The following is a 27,743-nucleotide window of genomic DNA, read 5'->3' as shown; positions in this document are numbered from 1 at the left end:
TTTTTTTTTTTTTTTTTTTTTTTTTTTTTTTTTATAGATAGAGAAATGCGTTACGCACCGTAAGGAGGTTGGAGTTGAAGTCAACCCCGAACCTCCCCGTGTGTGGGACTCGCCCTCAACCGATTTGCGTCGGTGAGGGAATACCCACTAAAACTCTATCTGCCCGAGCGATGGAAGTGCTCGGACGCGGCTTTATTTCGTGGTGCCGTCTTAGATGGTGGGAGACCACGTTCTCCAAAAGATGTGCGCGAGATGATGCCAAGGCTACCCTATGCCTTCTCTTCTACCTGCAGAGTTAATACCTGTATAACCACTGATGTGCGTGGTCATTTTATTCCACCGGAGCCAATTCATGTACGAACCACGGAGAGCTCTAAACGTGATGGAATCCAAACATTTGCTCAATCCGAGTTCGCACAGACACGCGGCGGAAGCAGCGGACCAGATACCCCGCCAGGAGATCGTGATCGAAGAGAACGAGATGTTATCGTTCTCGACCCCATACTCACTGGCGACCTGATGACGAATGTCAGGGGTATCATATTTAGCGACTTTCCGACGGTGCAAGTCGTCAAGGGACGATGAAGCGCTGATGACTTGCGCATCGATCACCTTGACAACCTGATCCTTTACAGCGACGATATCTGGCTTCCGCAAGCCTTCTCTGGTATGAAAGTGAAAAGATAGTACACGAAGGTCGTAAAGATTACGCATGTGACAAGTGTGAAAAGAAATTCGGACGCAAATTGGATTTGATCAGACACCAAATGACAGTACATGAGGGTCGAAAAGATTTCGTATGCGACAAGTGTGAGAAAAAATTCGGACAAAAATCGACCTTACTTTCGCATCAAAAGGCAGTTCACGAGGGTCGCAAAGATTACTCACGTGATGAATGCGAGAAGAAATTTGTGAAAAAATCGAGTTTGTTTACGCACCGAAAATTAGTACACAAAGCTCATGAAGATTTCACGTGCAACAAGTGCGAAAAGAAATTTGAGTTCCGAAGTCATTTGAGCAGACATCAAATATCAGAGCACAAAAGCCGCAACGATTTTGCATGTGACCAATGTGAGAAGAAATTTATGAAGAAATCAAGTTTGCTTACACACCAAAAATTAGTACATAAAAATGGCAAAGATTTCACGTGCAACAAGTGCGAGAAGAAATTTGAAAATAAATCAGCCTTACTCAAACACAAAAAAATATTCCACGAAGTTTTTAAAGATTACTTATGCGAAAAATGTGCGAAGAGGTTCGAAAATAAACGGAGCTTGCTTTGGCACATAAAGAGAGCACACGATGTGTTCAAAGATAATTCACGTGAAGATTGTGAAAATAAATTTTAAAATACGCACGGGCTCTATCTCCTGCTGGCAAAAAAATCGAGTTTGCTCGTACACATAACATAAGTCCACGAAGATCGCAAAGATTTCGTTTGTGAAAAGTGCGAAAAGAAATTCGAAGTCGCAGGGATAACGCTTACGAAAAGTTCTAAAATGAATCCAAGACTCCACTTGAATCCCTTAGTCACTAAATAACAGTTACCGAAGGTTGCTGCCAAGTTTACCAATGCGATCAAATTCGAAAAGAAATTTGGAAAAAAATTGAGTTTACCGATCGACCGATCATTAACAGGTTGTTCACGAAAAAGGTGAAAACTTCAAAAAAAAACCTTCATCACATCAAAACTAGACCAAACTTAGCTAAAACTGTGACATTCGTTTGATAGCGAAACTAGAAGTTAATTCTAGAATACATTAAAAAATTAAAAAATATTTTTTCCCACTCTAACCTAAAATACGCAACTTTGCCGCTAATTTTAGGCTCTCGTAGGAAAAAATAGTATCTCAAACTGGTGCAGATATGGTTTTTTAACAAAACTCGTTACAGCACTCGCCTTCGGCTCGTGCTATAATCCCTCGTTTTGCTAAAAAACCATATGTGCACCCGTTGAGAAATATACTATTTCTTTCACTTTGTCACCCGTTAAAATTTGTCAATTCTCCAACGTGACTAGCTAATGACTTATCATTATAAATATCTTACAAATTTTTAAAATATTTTAAACTTCTCAGAGTTTATCATAATTTTTTTATACATTATTTTTATTGTTAATGTATTCATAAATTGTAATTATACATCAATTTTACACAATTTTTAATGTATGGTTTTTCATCAAAAGTATATTATTCAATTATAATATAAATAAAAAAGTAAAGATATTATCTTCGTAAGTAAACGTCTTAAAAAAATTAATAAACATAATTTGCAAGTAACCTTAAAGTATTGAATAATTCAATTTTTTCCCAAATTTTAAACGATCACTACTTTTGCTCAAAAGTACCTAAAGACTCATTTCAAACACAAAATTGAAGGATCAGACTTCACTTGAAATTGATTGCTTCTTTTAAGGTTAAAAAAAAACTGAATTGGTTTGAATTAAATCAATTGAAAAACATCAAAGTACGAAATCAGAAAAAATCTTGAAAAATCCAAAAGAAAAGCACGAAAAATAAAGCCCGAGCGCAATTATCTCGTACGAGCGTGCACATAACGTGTACGCGTATCGCATTGTAAATCCTCGTTCCTCGATTTTATACGACGCAAAGATTGCATATCCGCGCATTTTCTGAGCCACCGCAAAACTCGAGCTCGTAAATCATGCGCGAGAAAGTATATGAGGGATACACATTTTGATAGACACACGCGCACACATACGCTAACACAAGCTCTCGTTTTGGAGCAGTAGCAGCACCACATGCATACATACATATACAGGAGATCTTGCGAGTCTCGGTGCAACGTATTATACAAGATTGCGGCGCGGAAGTCCTCCGCCGTATACGGCATGCGAAATTATCCTCGAGCTCTACTCCTGTATTATAATACAGGGGCCCTCCCGTGCTAATGATATTCTCGTCTCTCTCTCTGTCTCTCTGTCTCTTGCGAGCGGCGCGAGGGACATTAGGTTGAATTACGTCGTCGTGGGCCCGGGTACACGGGATGACGGCGATCGCGGGATGTCGGTATATAGTCGAGAAAGACGATCGCACGAGGAAGTGCAGCTATATATATATACGTAATACGCGCGGTGCGCGTGTTGCATGTGTATATGCAGATTTCCTCTCACGTCTGAAAGCGTATAAGATGACGAGGACAAAGGAGTCTAATACATATATTCCGAATTTTTAATATTATATTATAATATTGGGATACGACGAATTACGTACGTTAATAAATTAAAGCATATAATGCGTACGTGCATAAATCGGTCGATTTTCCGGGCTGCTTATATGTGTGTGTGTGTGTGTGTGTGTGCACACACATACAGTACCTACCTACACGCGTATTTGCGCGGATCCTGCAAAACTCATTACTCTAATTGCTCGTTCGCGTACACGTAGACACATACACGTACGTAGCTCAGCTCTTAAAGGTGCAGCAGCACATGCTGCTGCCTATAGCCATATACTATACTACTACTACTTATTTGCATGCCTCGAAAATCGCATTACCTCGTGTATACTATATAATACACAGACGCGTGTGTGTGCAGCAGAAGCTAGCTCGGGGTATAAAGCTTTTTTTTTACAACGCGAGACGCCAGAACACAAAAAAAAAGTAATAAGGGTATAGAGAGCTCTGGTTCGAGTTAAATATTTATTATTATATCGCTCGCTGTGTTGAATACATTAGAGGAGAAAATACGTAGCTCGTGTACGTGAAGGAGCTTTTTTTTCGCGTTTATCGAGACTCGAGCGCGGGAGATTTTAATTTTCTATAGAAGAAAAATGTAATATAAAAATAGAGGCTCGATTTTGGCTGATGCCAAGCGAGCGAGTAGGTGGACAAAAGATTTCTGTTGATACGATGATGATGATGACAGTAGTAGGCACGAAGGTGCGGTCGGATTATAATACGGCAGAAGCAGCAGGAGATAAAAGCGGATCAGATTCTTGTTGCTGCTGGCTGGTCGAGACGCGCCCTGCGAATGGATATTATAATATAATGAAGAAAAAAAAAGTGTTTTCATCTTTATTTATGGGACCTCGAGCTCCGCGTCTGCGTATTTTTTCGAGTTCCGTATTACATACGTATTGCGCACAGTGGGCCGTTGTATTTTGCATTTCTCGTGCGCGTATAATAGGTGTAATATGCGATACAGCTGCTCGCACATACTACGAGACGTTTCAGTATTATTTGGTCAAAGTTGCAAAAATCTAGTTCGGAAATTTGTTCCGAATGAAAGAACATGAGACAAGCATGTATGAAAACAGCTTTAAAATTTTCCATTGGTGCTCGGGAAGCCTTGCAAACCATAAATTGTCAACATTTCTTTAAAGGAGGAAACGCATGGATGGAACGCATGAATTCTATGGACTTATAGACTGTCAATGATAACCTTCTAGCGGGAGCGATTCCCCAGCGCTATTGGCCATCTAGCGGCTGAAATAGAAACTAGATAAAATAGCCCGATGGTCAGGCTTGACGCGTGTAATCTTTGTCGTAATTCAAATCGAGACTGGCATCCGATCCGATGTCCTGCGTTGAGTGTCTCGACAAAAAGAATGCGAATTCTTCGCCAGGCACGAAATTTGGGAGGCGTTGGACCAACAATATCGAGAAATTTCGGTATCGCGACGATAAGATCTACGATCACGGAATTCGAGTTGTCTGTGAACTCGAAAAAATTGTCAGGACTCTTCTATCGCCACGCACTTATGTGATAAACTATCAAGAGGAATTTTCCGGTGGGAGCTGATAAAGTATAGGCTGCCGATCGAGATCTGCGAAATGATAGTCCAGGAGCTGAAGAACAAAGATTTGTAACATCATTTTCTTGGCGGCTATGAAATGAGCATACTTGTATAGCATCTCTTGGTATTCCAAGATTTTGATGTTTTACATTTTCCATATTATTCTGTAAATAAATTTATGGAAATAAGTTTCGTTTTTTTTTTCTTAATAAGTACGTAATTATCAAAATTGTCCATACCTTTTTCATCGATATAAATACAGAAAAAAATTATACTTCAGAGCAATCGAAATAGTTTCGAATCAAACTCGAAATATCGTGCTAATACCGCGAGTCGATATAGATTTATATAATGGCATAGATAGCGCAGAGGCATTCAAGGAAGCTCTCGATTAAAATATGCATCTTACCATATGAATCGAGCGTGGCTCTTTTGTATATACCACCTCTCGTAAAGCACGAAATAGTTATACATGCTCGCAAAACGGCCTCTCTCTCTCTCTAAGTTGGTATAATTTTCACCGATTCTGCGCGCGGAGCTCTCATTAGCGTAAAACGTCTTGGCGCGAGCGCGCGAAGAGCAAAACCGCAGAGACGCGCGAAATCGGACGTCTGCCTCGCTCCCCGCGCATATTATATACGACTGCTCGGTATATTATACGCAGCATACTCACTCGTAGCACTCGTCTCGTACGATGATGATGATAAAAAAAAAATAATGATGATCCTAAAATTAAGTTATTAATAATAAGCTCGAGGCCGTATCGTAAACGTATTTAAACCTCGCGGAAACGCACACACACATGCGTGTATCATACGTATGAATAAATAAATTGAGTTGTTTAGCCGCAACTATATACATAGTACTTATAATGCTACGAGTGGTAATAGCGGCGACTTTGAATACGGCGCCGGTGACCGGAAACCGGTAAGCGTAATACACATTATATCGCGCTCGACATTCAAAAATCTGCTATATAGCTATATATCTGTGCCGCGAGATAGATACTTATCGTCGAGAGTCGGAAAATTCGCGCGCGTAAAACGCGAATGCACACAGCCACAGTACATATAGTTGCCGTTATTACGTATAGGCGACGCGGGGAATCCCCCCTCTACTCTCCACCGAACTTTTTATACACTATACATATTCGGGTAAAACAAGGAAGTCGAGCAAAAAGCAGGTATCAGGCTGGCATGAGCGCAGGCGACCGTGTGTCCCAGAAAACACCTCTTGGCTCTGGGTCCCTTCTCCCGATATTATTGTATGTGTGTGTATGCCCTCTCTCTTTTACACACACACACACATACATACAAATATACACCGCCGATATAATTACGTTATTTTCTCTGTCTCTCTATCTGTGTTAGTATATACGTGTGAGCTCGGCGCGACGAAGCACCTGCGAATGCGGCGGCCGGCGTATACACTCGAAAAACGTTACATTCGTTCACCGGGCCCAGCAGCAGCAACGATTCTATATATAAACTCGCGCGCAGAGAGAGAGAGAGGAAAGAATTTCTCTCTTCCTCGGGCTTTTAGCACACTGACACGAGTGTGGTATGCGGCCCCCGTTCCGCGCTGGGTTTCGCCGCGTAGCGAGAGAAAGAGAGAGAGAGAGAGAGAGAGAGATGCCCCACAGCATCCACACACACACACTCATACACTAATACGAGAGACAGGTATCATCATCGCTTGTATGTGTGTGTGTGTGCGAGTGTGTCTGAGCGTGTGTACGGCCCATCTCACACGATGGGGACCTGTATGCGCGCCGAACAGACAGTAGAGAGAGAGAGAGAGCGAGCGAGAGCTCCGAAAATATATTGCACACAGGCACGTGAGGTACCTATATATATATCGCGCGCGAAAAACACCTGAGAACTCGCAGCGCGGAGCGCAATAGCAGACGTACTGTACACATATATGCGGCGCGATCATCTGCTCCGTATAGCTCGGCCTGATGCGAGTGTCGAGTCCTTAAAATTGTCCCCGATATACGTACATAATAGTAGTAGTAGTAGTATTGTTTGTAATAACCTGTAGTCTTCGTCAATTAACGAAGCTGAACTTCATGAAAATAAATCCGTTATAAAAAAAAAATAGTTCGAATTCCACTACCCGAACCCGTTGCGACTGCCGACCGTTCGAAATTTCGATCCGCGAGATCGTTTTCAAAGTCGATCTCCGCGCCCGCGTGTACCTATATAAAATAATATTTGTTTGCTCGATATTTACATTACGTATATAGTACGATATCGCACCACGGGACGTCCCCTTTTATTGCCGATCTCGCTCGTTCGATGCACTATGTATGCTACATAGTCGTAGATAAATCCGCGTATTTAATATACAGAGTCGCGCGGATGCCGAACGAGGACGAAACAGACGACGATCGCCTATAACCGCGAGTTTATAAGTTTTTAGCTTATACCACACGCTCGCGAATAATAACACAAACGGTCGTCTTCTTCTTCCCCCCTCCCCCTCGTCCCAAACCCTCTGCTGCCGCTGCTGCTTCTTCTTCACCTCCGCGACATAGCAGTTATAGTATATATAGTAGCGTAGTATATAAGTAGTAGTATATATAGTAGAGGAAGAAAACACGCCAAGTCGTGTGCTGCAGGTAAACGGCGCCTTAGCAGGCAACACGACGTACACACGCGCGCGCGAGCTCGTGTATTGATGCACCGTGTGTGTGTGTGTGTGTGTGTATACCTGTATACATATTATACGCTCTGCGATATCGCGAGTGCAAAAAGGACGGCGCACCTCCACACACTCGCGCACACACACATGCATAAGAGGAGTTCGTGCGGTGGCACAGGGGGGCCACCACCACCACCACCACACCGCAAATATATACTCACTATACACATCGACGATGTATGCTACAGTGCATGCCTCAGGTACATATATACAAAAGAAAGACGGAGAGAGAGAGAAGCGTTCGCCAGGTAGAGTAGAGTATATAGGACTCTCTCTGTGCGAACGCACGGCAACCGACATCAACGCGTTCCGACGATTGGTTCGCCGTCTCCTCTAAGGCATTTCGCCATTGGCCTTCTTTGGGACTCTACTCTCTCTCTCTCTCTCTCTCTCTCTTTTTTTTTTGTGTTTTTTTTTTCATCGTCGTCGTCGTGCAGAGCCCGCGAGACCTCAACCACACTATATACTAAATACTATATACTACTACCTGTAGTATAGTACATATCCCTCCTATAGGTAGATACACGCGAGCCGAGAGCCGCCGAGCTCTCAGTAGTTGTGCTACAGTCACCTTGGCCGGTGTGTGCCGTGTGTGTATTATATGTGCATATATACATATATATACGTATGTAAAAGTGCCCGCCGCCGCCAGCCGACGTCGAGCGCGAACTGTGTACAAGTGCGTGTCAGTGTGTGTATGTGAAATTTCTCGCGTGTGTATATATATATTGCCGCCGTCGCCGCCACTTGCCGCTGCCACCGCTGCTCGGCGTGTTTCCCAAGCCTGAATTATAATATACACCTTAGCCAGTATTATACCACACACATGCGTGTATGTCTGTGTATGTGTACCTCAAGAATCTCGCGTGTGTGAGTGTGTGAGTGTCTGACTGCTCTCTGTGTATTATACACACACACACCAGTCAACCGTCGGCCGACATCTTGTGCTTCTTTACACACACTCACACACACACGCAAGATCCAGCAACACACGCGGTTGTCGAATAAAAATTTTCGCCAACTCGTCGTCGCGTATAGAGTAGTAGCTCGCTGAATTCCGTCGTGTGTAGTGTAGTGTAGTGTGCGTCGTTATATGTATATAGCAGCGTGTCGAACGCCGAGTTTGAAATCAGAGCTGCTGTACTGTTGCTGCACAGCTTCGGAACGCGCGAGATATCGGTTGCTTGATACCGATTTGCGTCTGCATCCTAGCGCCAGTGTATAAACGACGACAGTTCCTGCAGCTTTATATACGTGTGTGTGTGTGTATCTACAGGAGTATATATACATAAAATATATATTCGTGCGTGTATCAGTGTGTTTGTGTGTATATATACACGCATTTCGGAGCTGCTTATATATTATAATCAGTCGTTTGTATGTATATTTATTATATACGTACAAAAGTAAACGTGTGCGACAGACGAGAGAGAGAAGAAAAAAAAGAAGAAGATGCCAACGGTGTAACACATCGCGGTTGACGCGCCAAATCCTGTCCTCTGTCTCTCAGTGTTCGTCTCTGTGTCTCAGTGTGTTAGTGTTTATACTCGTGTCCGTGACTCCGTATTTATACGTATATAGTGAGGGATACAGCCGCTGATGCTGCCGCCGCTATACTACTACACATCAGGTGCGAGATGATACTACGGCGACGAAATTCACAAATTCCCCGTGTCTGCTGCAGTGTGTGAATATATATCGCATTACAAAAGGAAGGAAAAGAAGAGAGAATTTGTGCGTCGTTCTGTGTGCCGCTGCTCCACAAGTGTGTATATGTGTGTGTGCGTTCGAGCGGAAATCAGTGTCTCCGTGTGTGTTATTGTGCGTTCAAACAGTGTGTTTGTATATGAAAATTCCCCGAGTGCAAAAATATATTGTTGTGTAAATATTTCACTCGGCCTCGAGTCGGTGTAAGAAATAATTGTGCGAATTAAACGAAACAACGACGACGACGTATAGACGTCAAGCTGTTGTCCTTTTCGGAGCAGCGCAAATCTGGATTGCCACCAGGAGAGGATCATCGCGGACAAAATTCTGCCGGTTCATAAAAAAAGTGAGTCTCGTCGTCGAGCCCGCCCGCCTTGTGCCTGCGACTCTCTTGTACTCTTTTTTTTAACTCTTCGGTATTTCAAATCCCCGAACGAAATCGAATCTCTCTACCGAGCGAGCGAGCCGGTGTTTTTGTTTGTTTTTTGATTCTTTCCTTTTTTTGATACTTCTGCTCCGCGATATGCATATACATATGCATGGAAATATACACACGCGCGCGAGCACGGGCTTATCGAGCGTATATTATTGTACAGCATAGCTTTGCTTTTGCGATAACACTTGGAACGATCGATAAGTGCCGTGTGCCTCGCGCTCGTGTGTGCATACACATATAGGTACACGTTTATACGTACGTCATGAGAATATTTTTTATGAATGGTCATTGCGATCGTTCGTGTGTGTACACACATAAACGTACGTCGTGTACTTAATTCATTTCGAAAATATATAAACTAGCAGACGGAATGCGTTACGTTATGTATGAGGCAAACTCGCGCGCGCGCCCGCGAGTACGGTATAGGTATAGACATAACACACAACGCGCTTTGATATAAAGTCGATCGGCAGTGCAGCTACACTGCACGTATTTATAGAAGAAATTTATGTACACACACAGATGCACACAAACAATTATGCGCGCATTTATCGATACACATATATACACGTATTATGTAGGCAACGTAAAGAGAGCAACGAAAAGCGAAGCGGAGCAACGAAAAAAAAAAAAATTAATTCAATGGTTTAATTGTTTCGATACAAATAGACTTCAATGCAATCTCGCGAGTATCTATTTCTCTCTTCTCTCTCTCACTGCGAGTGCAGCACACATATTATTATATGTATAGTTCAAACAAAATATACACACACACGAACACATAGTGGAGTAAGTGAGATCGATTAAAAAAAAAAGTATGTGTGTGTATGTGTTTGCACCGGCGAGTGCAGACTGTTTGATGATTCATTACGATAAAGCCGCGCGTGCATGTTTATATACATGCCTAACACACACACAGATACAGCACGTTATTATAGTACTGTTGTATTATACGTAGTATACGTTAACTCACGTGTGTGTGTGTGTACGTCTGTGTACAGAGAAATTATTGATTCCTCGCGATTTCATTCGTTGATTCTCTCGCGTTTACGAGAGAGAGTGAGAGAAAATAACTATATATTGCATTATAGAGCAGAGGGAGCAGTGCAGCGACTAAACGAAGGAGAAAAAGAAAATTAATAGAAATGAAGAAATTCCACACGGCTCTCCTCTCTCTCGAGCTCTCATTGAAAAAGCTTCGGCATTATCATTTGCTATTGTGCACGAGCGCGTGGGGCCTTTTTGCATAGCGTGCAGAATCACAGGCAGGCCGGCGCATTCTTATACAGCAGCACACCATCCTTACTATACATACGCTACGCGCTGCAGCAGCAGCAGCCTCCTTCTTTTCAACTCTCTCTTTCTCTCTTTTCTCTTCTGCATGGCTCAGCACAACAGTATATATAAGTGTGTGTGTGTGTGTAAGCTGCGCCCGCGCGCCAATTCAAACCTCTGCGAAAGACGGTTAAAAACGAACGAACGCGACGCAACGCAACGGCAACGGCTTGTGCTATATAGTATAAGGTAGTTTTGCGCGTGTTGCACAACTACTTCTTTTTCTTTACGGGGAGTCGTAGTCGTCGTCTCGCGTTACTTCCTAGGAGGCCGTTATTATACTACGAGTCTGACCGACATCCATCTCTCTATACGGTTTTTCTCGTTCTGCTAAATATCATAAAATATATATAATAATAATATTTTCGTTTCATCGTTTTCGCGAAAAAGAGTCTTCTATATAATATTATATTAATAGCCCCGCGCTGTGACACTATTTCGAAGATAATATCCACGCGACGACGATTTCGGCGTATTTTTTTCTTTCGCTCTCCGATCGATAAATTCTGGATTATAGTTTCGCTTTACATGCAGAATATGTAAAAAAATAATTCTCATAACTCTATTATTATTATAATACGTTAAAAGCATTATTACATCGTAGTACGCACGCGAGACAGAGTGCAAAAGAGCAACAACAACAGCGAGACGAGTATGTATATAGTATAGAGAGCAGCGAGTTGAAAGAGAGAAGAGAGTCATATTGCGTGGGGGGTTATATGGATATTCGCGCGCGCGCGCGCGAACCAGTTTTACGCGGTTCTCTCTCTCTCCCGCGTATATACGTGCATGCATGCAGGCGTGGCATTGACATCCATGTTTGTTGCGGCTGCATAGTGCGTTGCCTGCCGCGTGCAATTTTTTCTTTTTCGGCAGCAGCAGCAGCAGCAACACACACCAAAGCAGACCAGGGCTTGGCTGCAACGCGCGCGCGCGCGCGAAAGATAGGATCGGTATCGCTACTGCAACAGCTCGTTGTGGCGTGGCTCGAGCCCGAGTTTTACGTCTGGCATACTTCTCGATCGCTGTTGCGCTCGCCGCAGCAGCAGCAGCAGCCGTATATAATCGTTGTCGTCGTCGTTGTTGTTTTGGAAATTATGGGGCTTTCTATATGCGCGCGTGCGTATTTATATTGGTTTACTTATGCCTGGCTTTTTTCTTCTTCTGTGCCGTGCTGCGCTGTGCTGTGTGTGCATAAACCGCGATTTATGCCGGTATACTTTTTTTTTTTTTTATTCTCCGCAGCAGCAACGCGTGTATTACTATATACTACGCACCGCTAATTTTGACGAGTTATTACTCTCCGTGTGCCTCTCCTCGCCGCCGCGCAATAATAATTAAAACCGGACGCTAAGTAATTGATACGTATATATACGTGTACGCGTGTACACGTAGTGGAGCACGTCGTAATCGTGTTATCGGGTTGAAAAATTGCCGGCACACTTGACCCGGTTATATTCGACGGCATTACAACCAAAAAAAAGGAGAAAAAAGGTATGCAACCCCGCGAAAAGAGAGAGAGAAAAGGAGTGGGAAATTTGATTACATCGTCGTAAACAATCGTTATAGTCCACCGCCGAACGAGTCCAACGCACGAAAATTACTACTACCGCACACGCCTATGCCTTGCTTGCTTATACGTGTGGGTAGAGCAGGAGAAACGAAAAAAAAAAAGAAAAATAGAAATAAAATAAAACCCGGAGTTGCGTGACACACGGGGAATTTCTGCACAATTGCAATTTCGAGAGATAGTAGAGAGAGAGAGAGAGAGACAGAAAAAAAGGAGGATAAAAACCACGCAGGCAGGGTCGTTTGTCTCGAGAACGATGAAAAATTCTTATACCCCACCAACACACGTACGCACATACATTGTACGTGATACGTACGTACGTACAACGAGTTATACTCGGAAACAATAATTCAACAAAAAGAAATCTTACAAGTGTATTATTACGATCCTTTTTGTTTTATTTTTTTTTTGAAAATTTTTACATGATCTTGTGCGTATTATAATATGCCCTCGGTGCACGGCGGCCTTGAAGTACAATATCGGTACGGTTCGAACGCGGCGCGTATCGTTAATGCTTAAAGTTTGCCTATACAACGAAACGCTGAGCTTTAATGTATTTTCATTACGCACATTACACACATGCAGATACATGTATATAGTATAAAGTAGAGGCCGGTAACCGTTAATTAATAACGATTACTTTGTCAATTTTCGATTCGAGTCCGGTGAGCGAGAGAGAACGAGAAAATTGAATTCGATTCCGAGATAGTTATGTCGCTATTGTGTTCGGCTCGTGTGTGTTGTATAACGATTGCGTGCCATGCAACGCGCTCATTATCATTATTTCATTAAATTGCATTTCTTGCGTAAAGAGGCAAAAATGAAAAAAAAAAAATAATAATAAAGGAGAGAGAGAATGAGAGAGATAAAAAAATGCTTTTTCTCATATTAGCGCGCGAGTATAGTTGCATTATATTATACACTCGTACCATAGCACATTATGTTCTCGCGTGCGTTCTCGCGCGTGGGTGAGAAAACCGGCGATTAAACGTTCACGCTCGCGTTATGTATCAAATATTGCGCATTCCTCGGCTGCGTAAAAAAAAAATGTTTTTTTTTCTCTCTCTCTCTCTCGCTCGCTCGCTCGTTCGATGAGAAAAGGGCGTATAAAAAGTTAAGTAGAGAATTAAAGAAAAACTTGTCTGCGTTGCGCTGTAATACATCGATCGAGTGTTTCGTAGTTTCTTCTTGCCCTATACACGGTACATAAACTTCGAGCGTATAAAGTATTTCGCAAATTATGCGCGCACTGCAAAAAACGGTCAACCTTGAAAACGACGTGCTCCAGCCGTTGTTGTTGTTGTTGCGCGAGTATATGTACACATGCTTGCTCGCGAGAAAGGAAGATGCAACATAACGCAGCGAAGAAAAGCCGCGAGGCAGACGTACTTACAGTATACATATACCGTACGTATACGTGAATTTGTGTTTCTGAAAAGAAAAGACTACACACACACACACACGTTTATATATGTAAGAATATACACGTACTTTGCATGTTAATAGCGCTCGTTTCAAAAGGGCTTTGTTGTCTGCCTGTGTGCGCTGCCAGAAAAAGACGGAGATAGAGAGAGAGAGACAGAGATTTTTCGAAAGCGTCCGAGGAATCTTTTTCTTTTCTGCGGGTAGACAGAGAGCTAGAGAGAGAGAGAAGGAAGAACGAAAAAAAAGCGAATCTTACGATTATTAGAGAGCATTGTAAAAATAATAGGCTATTATTGGCGAGTGAGCGAGTGAGTGAGAGAGGAAAAATCCCTTGCCACGAAATGTAGATATATACCTATATGTATATATGCGATATATGCACGATCCCGTTATATCATTTGGATACGTACTCATATATACACACATACACGTGCATGCATATATACGCTTGTGTATAATGGAGTATCCTTAATTGGACTAGGCTGCATTGATGAAGCGGAAATCACGAGCTCTCTTTTATACCCTCTTTCTCTCTCTCTCTCGCGGGGAAAATCATATACACATACGTATAGGTACACTCGCACACTACGATGGTATATATGCTAATCTAGCCATATAGCAGCAGCACAGCTGCGAAAGATCAATATTATATAATTAAGCAGGCGCGAGCGCGCAAAACCGTATTTATGTCCGTGGAATCACGCGGATATAATAAAATATAATTGCGAGCAGTGGAGCACAGCTTCTTCCTCATTTTTTTTCTCTCCTTCTTTCATCAATTTTTACACGCTGCGTGTATACCCATGAAAATGGACGAATGAATTTTCGCTCGTCGTCGTCGTTGTCTCGGGGCAAATTCGTTAAGAAAATTGAATTAACCATTTCCTTCGCGCTCGAGAGCAGCGAAGCTACCATTCTTTTAATTTTACGAAAAATACACATACACACACATACGCGTGGGTTCACAAACCCGAGCCAGAGAAGCTTGTGTTTTAGCCCCGAGGTAAGAACGAACGAACGAACGAACGAAAAAAAAAGTAGGAAGCGCTTCAGTTCTCTCTTGTGTGCGAGCGCGCGAGGAAATCTCCTCGTTGAATTCTAATGAGAAAGAGTGTAGTCTAGTGAGGTAGCTTTATATTGCGCGCGAGCACAATTTTTCCTTGCCTTAATGCGCGAGCGAGCGAGCTAGGCGAGCGATGCAACTTTGCTGCGGATTTATTTCCAGCCATTTTTCAGCGTCTTCGTTGCTTTATATCTATGCGCTTATGGTGCTAGTAGTAGTAGTAGTTGTAATAGTTGCTGTAGATGGTATACCGTTGGCATGTGCTCTATGCAACCACCGCGCGATTATTGCTTGTCGTCGTTTTCAACGCAGCGAGAGAGAGAGGAAGAAAGGGGGTGGGAGGAGGAGAAAGAGAAGAGGAGAGAGGAGAAAAAGTTTTAGATTAGCTCTCGCCTTGAAAAATAAAACAGATGGGACAATTTGCCGATTAACCGAGAACATCAGCAGCAGCAGTAGCAGCAGTAGAAGAAGTTTTTCGACCGTATTAGATGTATATTACGCGGGTAAACTCGTTGCCTTTAAAAAGCACCGCGTTTTCACGAGCGGGCGTTCGCGAACTTTTGCGCGTTATAAAGAATTACACTTATTTAATCGAACGATAAAATTAAGAATAAGAATAATTAAATTAAGAAATGTGTCGATAAATGTTATGACTCATATAGGTTTTTCTATTATCTTACAACAGGGATATTCTTAGTAGTGCAAACTCCCTTTAGGGTTTTAAATAATTCTATGCGTTTTCGTTGGAATTAATGAAATATTTAATTGGTGACATGATTTGTAATCAAAGAATTACTTATATTGTTTGGCCGCTACAGGGCAATTGGTAGATATTCGTTCGTACCCATACTCTATAGACTACTATAGTATTTCTTTATATGATACGTTGCCAAAGCTTTTACATACTTTAAACATTTTTCCATACCCTTCTGGATAATTTACCTGAACTGCCCCCTCTGTGCGAGTCCGTACGCTTGTGTGCTCATCGCTTTTCAAAACGAAACGATGTTTTTCTCCGAAGATGACTTAATAATTCGCGGTGGCAGCGGTGGCTACGGCGATGTTTCAACGCGGCGGGGGAAAAAAATTTTCCTCTTTCTCGCCCGCTCGCGAGTTACCGCGCGCTTGCAATTATCCGACCATCCATCATCGCGCGTATATACACAGTGTGTAATGTACGGCTCGGCGGCTCTCGCTCAAGGTCGAGAAGGGAAAGAGAGAAACTAATCACTGGGAGAGAGAGAAAAGTGCATATTCATATTACATATATACAACGGGCGTGTAGTGAGATTTTCGCGCGCCGGGCAAAACATTTCCGAGCTCTGCTCTGGGCCCTTACTCGTCGATCATCGCTCGAGCGAAGCGAAGATGCGGCAATTATATAATCCGTGTGTATGATGTTTGTGTGTGTGTGAACGAGCGCGTGAGTTGTCTGTTCAAAATGTATCATCGGCTCTTTCGTCTTCCCGGGGTCAGAGGAGAGAAAAGAATCGCACGCCGCACTCTTCGGCTGTATTTTGACGATGATATTTTTTAGTTAATGCTCGAACGCGGGGACGTCGACACCGTGGTATTTATACAGATATATTCGTATATTGTATCGCGATCGGGTCGTTCGTGTGTGAATCATGAAATTTTGGTTATTTATTATTGTCGCTTCATCCTCATTGATACAAAAGTGATTATTATATACAGATTAGCTCTCGAGAGCGTATTATTTATATTTCATTTCGATGAAAAATGAATCACTCTCTGTATCGAGGAAGTGGAAGAGAAAGAGAGAATAAGCGAAATTTAAAAATTCTCGCGAATTAACAAGCGGCAAAAATCTGCCTCGCGATCACCTTTATTATACGTGCAGCCAACCAGACACACACGCACACACACACAGACACTCGAACTCACCGTGCGGGAAAAAAATTTAATAACATGAGCGTATGAGTGCCAGATGTGACCGATGAAAATTTGATTAACAATCCACCGGATATTTTTTTTTTCGGTATTTTCATTTTTTCGTTATACTTTGTTGCAGGAGGACGCACCGACGGAGATGGCATGAGGGAGGGCTGTGGCAACGTTGCCGAGGTGGTGAGTACTCGATGAATACAATTTTTTGTACAAATTTTTTTTTTGACGCATCGATCATCATAATTATTATTACATATCCCCTTTTGCTCTTCTTCATTGTCGCCCTACGACGAGCACGGCACGTAATAAACACGTATGTATCGGAAAGAGGGTACGTTGCACGTGTTGCGTACGTATGTATATAATATGTAGTTCCACGCGCGCGCGAGAAACGGAAGGAGGAAGTGCATATAAGCGACACACGGGAACGAAGCAATTAACGTCTGGCTCGATTAATTTTGCTTCCAATTATCGCTCGGTCATTGTTCGCGGGAGTTTTAACCCTCCTCCCCTTCCCCCGATGAGAAAAATTATAACGACGTGTCGCGCGCGAGCGACGGAACAAAAAAATGATAAAAGAGGGAAAAAAATGCGCTTTATTTTCACCTTGCTGTATATGAATTGCGCGCGAATAATGGAGGACGAACTAGACGGGGAGGGTTATATGTACAGATAGAAGCAGAAAATCATTTCTGCCCTGTGCTGTGCACCGCTCTATTCAGTGGATGAAGTGCATCAGAGATAGAAATGGAGAGAGAGAGAGAAGAATAAATGTACAGACGTATCCTATTTCATCAAAAGAAGCCTCTTATTTACCGAGATATAAGACTATAATCACTTTTGGCCCAGCTTTTCTCTCTCTCTCTCTCTCTCTCTCTCTCTTTTCATCCTATTTCATATAGCTATATGCAATTGCTTCAGCAAAAGCTTTTGCCGCTGCTGCAGCAGCTTGTTGTTTCTGCAGAAGATACCGAGAAGCTTATCCCTTTATAACATCCTTAGTCAAACTCTTATCCTTTTTTTTACTTTTAATATTCTGCAAAAAAAAAATGATTAAATGATAAATGATAACATAGACTCTGCTATTACATCGATAATCACAGCCGTCACGGTTCATTTTTTTTCACTCTCCGCACATTGAATTATATAAAATTTAATCGCGCCAAAGGTTTTTCATATTTTTAAACGCGCAGTAGTAGTAGTACTCTATATGCCCTGTAAACGTCTCTAAAAGTGAGAGGCTAAGAGATTTCAGCATGCATTATCGTTAAAATACGGTCGATAAGTCTAACAACTATTGTCGGAGCTCTTGGAAAACTGGGTTAATGCTAGATTTTCAACAACTGCCTGCGTAGGGATTAGTCCGCAAAATATGGAGTGATATGGAAGGGGAAGAGAGAGAGAGAGAGAGAGTCGAGCTAGGTTAAAGGAAAAAAGAATTTATTTAGGAAGTTTAACTTTAAACAGTTTTCTCCCTATACGCCAGCTGAACTGATAATTGGAGCTTCGAGCTTCTGGTGTCCACTTATTATACATATAGTATTTTCTCCCTCTCTTTTATATTCATCCTATGTTCTCTCTCGCTTACGAACATACATTTGGTTTGTAGCGCAGCAGCAGCAGCAGCAGCAGCAGCAGTGGCGGTGGCAATAGTCGTCGTTTGCGAGACCACAAATTCAAATGATTGCCCATTAGTAAGGCTTGGAGAAGAAAAAATCTCGTCGGCTTTGAAGTCATTACGAGCGATTCTCCGACAGACACACACACAGGCCACTTGAACCAATCTTTAAACCTCCTCCCGTCGCGCGCGTATTATAAGTCACAATGTCGTCTCTCTCTCTCTTTCTCTCCCAAGAGATGAACGCGAGAAGAATCAGAGCCCGAACAAAGCGCGGGTGGGCTCTAGGCGCACACGAGTTGAAGTTAAAAAAAAAAGGAAAGGAAAGAAAGAAAGAAAGGGAGAAAGAAGAAGCGTAAGTGAGAGAGAGAGAATTTGCCTCCTTCTACTGCTACTGCTGCTGCTGCACTTCTCTCTTAGAGATACCTCGGGGCCGATGAGCAAACACACTGCAGCACACGAGGCTCCGTGAAGTGAGCGAGAGAGAAAGAGAGGATAGTTGCGCTTGTCTGCCCTGAGTATTTTACGAAAGCTTATCCAGTGCACAGCCTCGCACACACACAGACACTCGCCGAACACGTGTGTACGTGTGTGTATACGTACACACAGACGAACGCGCGATAAAGTAGGCTACCAGGTTAATGCTCGCAAGAGCAAGAGGTGACGCGAGCCGAAAGCCTCGGCATTATATATATAGAATACAGAGATTTGTGTGAGTACATGTGTGTCGAATGGGCTTATAAATTATGGGTAACGATTTTTGACATGTGAATGAGCGCGAGAGATAAAGAGAGAGAGAGAGAGAGAGCCAACCACTCCACGCGAGCTTGCGGACAGGCGGTCGACGTTTTTTTCTTTTTTTTTCATCTTTTTTCGACGCTCAATTTTTGGATTCTCTTCTATACTTTATCTATTTTTTTTTTATTTTTATTCTTTTTTTGTTTCATCCATCTAACGAGGTTTCATCGAGGGCAAAAAGAAGCGATTTCTAGTAGATGGTAGCGGTGGTAGTCAGTAGTTTTTATCCAACGCAGCAGCGGCTCTATAATGCATCGAGTGTGGGCGAGAAAAAAATATTGTCTCGAGAGGGCAATCTCGAGGGTTAAAAGAGAGAAAGAGAAAGAGCTCTCTCGCGAGTTTCGAAGATAATATTTTCCTTGGGTCAAAATTGCTTTTCCATCGGACACACTTTCTGCAAGCACCACTACCACCACCACCCAGCTAGACTACTACTGCTGCTGCTGCTACATATAGTGCTGCCTCGGCCTTTTGTATAAATACATATATCCCTGTGCGTTGCAGCAGCAGCAGCAAATGGAACACGAATATTATCTCAGCAAATTGCGAATCGAAATGAAATAGCAGCAATCGATGTGTAGTTACAGTTCACTCTCTCTCTCTCTCTCTCTCTCTCTCTCTCTGCTCTATACAATTATGCACTTTATCGACTTGACCCCCACTCGCAATTCCCTCTGATCTCCGCGCGTCGTCGTGCACTTCGTGCGCTGTGGACGAAACACAATCGTTTCTCGATCGACCGAGTCACACCTGTGCTTATATATAGTTTATACGTAAATGTATATACACACGATCGAGCAGCAGCAGCTCGCGTTTTGTGCAACACACGTAGTAGTAGTAGTAGTACATATAATCCAAAAATCTGCCGAGGCGGGATAATAATACTTGTTGCTCTCCAAAGTGCGCTTTAGCGTATATATACCTAGATCTGGGTAAAGCGTGACGGAGACACGGAGAGAGACCGAGAGAGATATACAGAGAGAATCGTATAAATTATCGCAACTCGAGGTTGCTGCTGAACCAGACTCCCACGATAGTCAATCCCGCGAGTATCATTACCAAGATCCACGCTGCACTGCCTTCGTACTATATCTATCTATAAATTTTCGAATTACAATCCGTGCGCGGGGCAAAAGCAAAAGCCAAATATACGCAACGCGCAAAACTATATACTCGCGCGCGCGCGTTTCCAGCTGTATCGTATACACGGGGTTTATCCCGACAGTTAGCGCCCTTATACACATATATAAATGTCACAACTGCTGCGGAGCTATATACAGCAGCAGCAGCAACAGCCATAATGCAGCATCCATGTGCTGCAGCCAGCCACGGCTGTTGCTGCTGCGTTATCATCAACCCCGCATGCTGCAGCAGCAGCAGCTATATGTATATGGTGTATAGAGCTCGCAAACGTCACAGAGACTGTAAGAGAGCGAGAGAGATACATCCGGGTCTCGTGACTCGTCGCCTCATTACCCATTATACAACTCCCCGGTACACATACACATACACTTACTCTCTCTTTCTCTCTCTCTCTCTCGCGAAATAATGCAGGAGAGTGACTCTACTCTACAGCATGGCGAAGAGCTATACATGTATAATACACACACAGACGTATACGAGTGGGAAGTTAATGCAATTGTATTGTATATGTGTGTGTATATGCAACCTCCCTTTTTCTCTTTATGTCGCGAACGAATTATCTATACAGAGACAGTCGCAGAGTGAGAGAGAGAGAGAGACACAGATATGGCATACACATTGAAGGCTTAAAATACGATTATTTTCACGCTTCGTATTTTCAGTATTATATGCTTCACTCATTCTCTCTCTCGCTCTTGTTTGTATATATTCTCGGCATAGACATATCAGTCCGCAGAGCGTTTCATTGTTTGTGTACATAACCCATAAGACAAAGCCTCGGTGCATACGTATATATATTCGGCTTTCTCTCTCTCTCACAAACACGCACACACAGACATCCATCCACGAGGAAAGCTCTCGTGCACACACGCACACGATGTATACCCAAAAACGTAATTTGTTCTGCGCGAGCTAAAGAGAAACAAAAAAATTTTTCCGAAATGATCAAAACTCCGACAGATTATTTTATTATTTGAACGCTAGATGGCGAGTACCTCTATCTGTAAACCCGCAAGTGGCAAAGTCAAAATAATTGTATAAAAGTTAATGCACGCTTTGAAAGTGTAATGCGTGAGTCCATTATCGATCTTTAGGTTACGATTCAACCAATGATAAGACACTATATCAAGTATTCGAATGGTACACTTTATTAATCATACATTTGTCAATTCGCTCGAGGGTCGCACGGTTCTGAGACAGAGCCGGCCCACCACCTCTTCGACGCACAAATCTCCCGACAATTACGTACGTGTCACGCGAGGAGACGAGGGCCACGCGAGGCCGCACCAGGTCAAGAGATAGATCTCGAACGCACTGACGCACTGACCACCTACCAGTCAATGACCGCTTGATCAATAAATACTTTTACATTGAATTTATGAATGTTAATCTAATTTATAAAATATCCCCCAAGTCAGGGAATGTTATACCGATAGTTTTAATCAACTTTTGATTCTTGTAAAAGGTGTTGACTAAAAGTATAAAAATATCGACTTTTTGCGGTCAGTAACTGGACAAGGCATCGATTGACATACAGCATAGTATTTAAGCTAGGTGGCTCATTAAATAATCATCATCAATAATGATACGTTAACGATATTACAATGATTTTTCAATATTTTCATTTGATTATACATTCAATTAGCTACGAGATCATCTGTTTAATTTTCTTTTAGTCTCGATCGTTGAATTTTCTCAGCTATTCAAAAGTTAAAAAATAGCAACCGATTTACTTTGACTACCGATCGAAGAACAAACTCTGCGAGTGCCGAAACTCTCCGAGACGGGCTGACAACCGCGTGGCGCGACTCTACAGTGACCCTTCTCCTCGTACATCGCTAAAATCTTCTCGTCTTCGCAATATCTCGTCCTGTTGCGGCTGCTCCCGTGAACCGGTGCTGCTGTTACTCGTCCTCGTGCTGCAAATAGAAAATCGTAGTAAGCACGAAATAAATCGCCAAAAATATGCGTGGTCTTCTTACCGATAAAAGTGTACGATTTCACGTTGTCTCATCAAACAGGGCGAGGGCATCGGCCGCTTGCCGCTCGTTTGGCCGTATCTCGGAGGCGGGCGGGGGCTCGCACGAGCCGCCTGCCTCGACGCTCGCCACCGCCGTGTTTCTTCACTCGCTCCACGAATCGCTACCCAGGACACGCTCCGCGCTGAGTCGCTGAAGTTCGTTCCATCCCTGCATCATTCGCTCGTACGCCTCAACGAGCTGGTGCAGTTGCACGGCCCATTCGTTCATCCGACGTCGCTCCTCGGCTGTCCACTCCGTTTCCCCGAACAACGGTGGTGCGGAGTTGAACAGCCCCGCCTCGGCCTCGATCTCGCTCAAACGACGGGAGCATCGCTCGCAGTTCCGGAGCACGCGATCTCTGCGCCCGCAGTTGGCGCAGTACTGGTGCATCTGGGCTTGACTGCAGTCACGTGCCTTGTGACCCTGGGCCCAGCACGCGAAGCACGAGCCCATGGGTGGGTCGAGGTAAGGCTCCGTCGGGATACCGTCCAGCTTGCCGAACATAAGGCCGTGCCTTATAATGCGCGGGGTCAGCCCATGGGCCTGCAACGGTGGAGTCGGCTCGCCGCGCTTATGCCTCTCGGCGCGGCGCTGTCTTCGCAGTCGGCGAGCAGTGGACTTGTTCACAGATGCCATTTCTGCAAAGATCAAAAGTTGGATAAGTGTTTTGTCTTGACCGAGCTGATGTATGTTGCATTCTCTCACACACGCGTTTACACCCCACGCTTCGTTTTATGCGTTTACTTCCGTATTCTGTTGAGTATGAATTTATGTCTTTTATTATAGAAATTCTTGAACACGCTAATTACACACAACGACACTTCCGATACCCGTCCCGATGTACTCGTTACGGACCGCGATTTTTTTAGCCACAGAGTTGCAGACCCAAACCACCGAACGAATATCGCACGCAAGATTCTTTCCCTTCTTTTAAGCCGCAAACAAAATGGATCGAACTCACCTGGATGTGGATTGTCCCTATCCTTTCCCTCGCATAACTGAACTAGCGTTTGTTAACTCGCGGACCTAAGCATCGCGAAGAGTAACCCGAGTCTGAGCTTCAAAATAAGTCTGTGACAACCGTGCTCGTATACACAACCGCACACATACTCATAATCACAATGGAACCAGATATTTGATGCACACTCGCCGCAAAGACTTACCAATGGTAAAAATCACTACAATCACCCGAAAAGCTCGTTCTAGAACAATACTCGCCAAGGTGTTTACCGATCGAAGTACAAACTGTGAATGCCAAACTGCTCGTCCTCGCAGTCGTTGTAACTCTGCTGCTGTGGCTGCTTGCGTTGACCAGCGCTGCTCCATATCGATGCCGCAAACAGAGAATCATAATAAAAACAGCATCAGGTGTATTGATACCGCTCCGACACTCCGCTGTACTCGAGAGCTTTCTCGACGTTTCGCACTTCTCGACTTGGGCCCCAGCCGCGTTCGTAACGTTCGCCACGCTAAATTATACAAATCTTCAACCCTCTCGGTCTCTTCAGCTCGTGTCGTTACACGTTACAACGATTTAACGCGCTCGAGCTATCGCTGAACCGTGTAATTATTCGGGAATCGAAGGCATTCGTTTCGAAAGGGAGTAGTAGTAGTAGTAGCAGTCTCGAGATAACTTTTGGCATTTATGCGCGCGACCTCGTCCGCAGCTCCGCTGCAGCTCGAGCATTTATATCCTATATACGCGCGTATCTATAATAATAACACCGCAAGACTTAGACTTCGAGCTGCTGCGCTTGCCAGAGTAGTCGCAGTAGTTTTACTTGTATAGTTGTAGCAGTATTGGTGGTGGTAGTGGTGGTGGTTGAATTATGCAAACTGTATTTTCGGTGCGTACAGAGTATTACGTGCGACGGAAGTTTGATTACTCTTGGCGTGTGCACACTGCTGTGTGTATATGTGCCTTGGCTGCAGCTTGAGAGAGAGAGAGAGAGAGAGAGAGCCATGCTGCTGGGGGATGTATAAACTCGATTTGAGCGCGGCGCAAGTCCTCCTCCTCCTCCACTTCACGAGAAGTCAATGAATAGCGCGAGCGAGAGAGAACCGAAGGGATATCCGAAAGGATTTTTTCTTACCTTCTTTTTTTTCTTAACGGTGATACGTATCTAATTTTCGGATTTATCGGGGTGCAATAGACGATATTCTCGCGCGCTCGAGATGTCGAGACGGAGCTTACAGGGATACATACGATGGTACTCTTTATTCCGTGGACCTCGAGCAGCAGCTGCAGCCCTACATCCATCTATCTATCCACTATTACGAATTCTATATGTATGTATATAATACAGCGCCTCGTCGCATGTATCTGTGTGTGTCTGTGTGTCTGCCTGTATAAGGTTTGAATATAAACCTCGATGATTGGCTCTATTGATACCGGGGGAATAAGATGTGTTCCGCAGGTATATAAACCGTATCTATCTCTCTATGCGCAGTCGTCGTCGTCGTCGTCGTAGTCGTCGTCTGTAGCATGCATTCGAATCACAGATTTACGCATAGATATACAGCAGCATATATATTCATGCACGGGGAGTTATTTAGAACGAATGAAATCCATTTTCTCGGAGAGCGAGATTTACCGTGCGTGCACTGCTGCTGCTATCAAGCCAAGCTCTGGGCTGCTGCTGCTGTATTGCCACGAGGGAAAAGGAGCCGAAGATTTTACTTTTCATCGGAGGAAATAACGAAGCCATCGGGAACAACGGAGTTGAGAAGTAGAAGGAAGAAAAATAAGAATCCTTTTCTTTTATTATGTATATATCTCTGTCTCGCTCTGGCTCTATCTTTATTTTATCGTTAATTAGCGGAAAAGATACCCTGTAAATGCATACATAAACATCGGAGGGGGTTGCAATGGTTTTAGTTCTCCCTCGTTTACGAAAAGTAATTCCGGAGTAGCGGCGGACGGGTCGACGGACGTTACGGCTGTTGCTGCTACTGCTGCTACTGACGTGTCCCTTCGGAAAATGTTCAATGACAAAACTTGCTACTCTCTCTCTCTAACGCTGGAAAACTCTTAGCCAAGGTACACTCGCTCAAAAGCTGCTTGTACACACCGCTTGTAGCTCGTTACTAAACTTCTCATCACCCACCCCGTGCTACGCTGAGCTGCTACTGCTGCTGCTTCCTGCAGGCGAAGTAGCAGCTACACAGGAGCCACGATGAAGAGAGAGAGAGAGCTATATGGAGTATATAGTAGCTGGGATGTAGCTGCAGCAGCGGCAAACAAACAAAAAGGAGAAAGAAAGAGGGAGGTGGAGTGAAGAAAAAAACGAGAGAGAGAGAGAGAGAGAGAGAAGAGAATGCAGCGAATGACGTAACAACTTCCGCGTGTATATACACGTCGTCTGACAATGCGAAACTCGTGCACACATTTTTTTCTCAAGCTGCAGCAGCTACAGCAGCGGGTTTCTGCGAACCCGCGTATTTCGCACTAAATAGCCTAACGATAACGGCGCGCGGCAGCGCACTAGTGCAGCAGCCGATACACATAGATATAGATGTATCGTTGCTTTTTTCTTTTTTCTTTTTTTTTGCTGTACGTTAAAGCCAGGAAAGGAGGAGGCCAGTTTCTCGTTTCTTATAATAGTTTGTAGGGTATAATAACGGTTGATGTCACGGCGCGTAGGAGAGAGAGAGCCAAGCTCTAGCTATATGGCTTATAGGCAATACGCTACGCGTCTCCGTTTATATAGTTATAGCTCGTCGTCGTGGGCATTATATACGAGGCAAAAATGGACGAATGGTAATAAAAAAATATAAAGTATAAAATCGTCGTCTCGAGCTGTATATTTGACGCGCGGATGACATCGCTCCGAAGCTTGTAAACTTTGTAATCGCGACGGCGATTTTTTAAAAACGATCGAAATACTTTCTCTCCGTAACGTTACAGCGACTAGCATGTGTCTCGTCGCGGGTGACAGTCTTAGTGCTTTCACAGTGGGCATGTACTCACGTTTTATAACACAACTACACTAAAGAATTTTGAATTCGAGAATATTATCATATTAGCAAATATTCAGATATATTTTTAAATACGTGAAAATTTCAAAATGTTATCATGATCGGGAATACTCGAGAATTTTGTTAATACCGTGAATAATAGAAAATATGTTTATAATAAACGTCAATATTTTTATAATCGCGTGTATACGCAAAAATCGAAAATATTTTGATATTTGAATATAACACGATGTATAAAACAACCACTTAAAAGCCCTTTGAATTCAAAAATATTTCCATATTAGAAAATATTTTGATGTATGTTCATTATCAGAAATTTTTTCATATCCGCGTTTATTCGAAACAATGTTTGAAAACAAAAATATGTTTATACTTGAGTATATGAGCGAAAAGCGAGGATATTTTTATATTCGAGTATATGTGTGATAACACAATCACTCGAAAGTACATTGAATTCAAGAATATCATCATATTAGCGAATATTCAGATACATTTTTTATATACGCTATTATTTGTATGTCCGTGAACATTTTAAAGTGTTAACATGCTCGAGAATACTCGAGAATTGTGATAATTCTGTGAATAATCGGAAATATGTTTGTAAACATGAATATTTTTATATTCCAGTATGGCCGCAAAAATCGAAAATATTTTAATATTTCAGTGTACGTGTATGACACAACCACAAGAAAGTACTTTGAATTCAAGAATATTTCCATAATAGGAAATATTTAGATATATGCTTATTATCAGAAATTTTTTCATAGCCACGGTTATTCGAAAAAATTTTTGGAAACAAAAATATGTTTATCCACAAGTATATGAGCGAAAAGCGAGAAAATTTTTATATTGGTGTATATGTAGAAATTCGATAATTTTTTTCATATCTGTGAATTTTTGAAAACATTTTAAAATTCTAAAATAACTTTACTTCTGCGAATATTTTAAATTATTTTCATACTTGGGGATACTCGAGAATTGTTTTACTTCCGCGAATATTCGATGATACTTTTCAATGCAAGAATAATTTCACATACGAGTTCATGACAAAAGAATTGAGAATATTTTCATATTCGATTATATACGAAAAAATCGAAAACATTTTCATATTTTGGTATATGCGAGAATATTTTCGTATTCGAGATTATTCGAGATAATCGAAAATATTTTCACATACCCGTATATACTCGTATATACGCGGTCACGCGCGTCTACTCGTATATACGCGTATATACGCGGTCACGCGCGTCTACTCGTATATACGCGTATATACGC

General features: G+C 42.9%; 1 protein-coding gene across 2 annotated transcripts in view; it reads left to right on the top strand.

The window, feature by feature from the left end:
* The first annotated feature begins 8,848 nt into the window (after positions 1 to 8,848).
* Positions 8,849 to 27,743, top strand: part of LOC106657579 (apoptosis-stimulating of p53 protein 1) — a 105,122-nt gene continuing 86,227 nt past the window's right edge. For both annotated transcript variants that reach the window (XM_014379175.2, XM_014379173.2), the window contains exons 1-2: positions 8,849 to 9,519; positions 17,035 to 17,090. In XM_014379175.2, the coding sequence (XP_014234661.1) occupies positions 17,058 to 17,090 (33 nt within the window). In that variant the 5' untranslated portion in view covers positions 8,849 to 9,519; positions 17,035 to 17,057. The remainder of the gene's footprint in view (positions 9,520 to 17,034; positions 17,091 to 27,743) is intronic.

Source organism: Trichogramma pretiosum, unplaced genomic scaffold (assembly GCF_000599845.2).
Source record: "Trichogramma pretiosum strain Unisexual culture from Peru unplaced genomic scaffold, Tpre_2.0 scaffold86, whole genome shotgun sequence".
Classification (NCBI taxonomy): domain Eukaryota; kingdom Metazoa; phylum Arthropoda; class Insecta; order Hymenoptera; family Trichogrammatidae; genus Trichogramma; species Trichogramma pretiosum.
The sequence above is the reverse complement of the archived record's forward strand: the minus strand, read 5'-3'. Positions and strand labels throughout refer to the sequence as shown.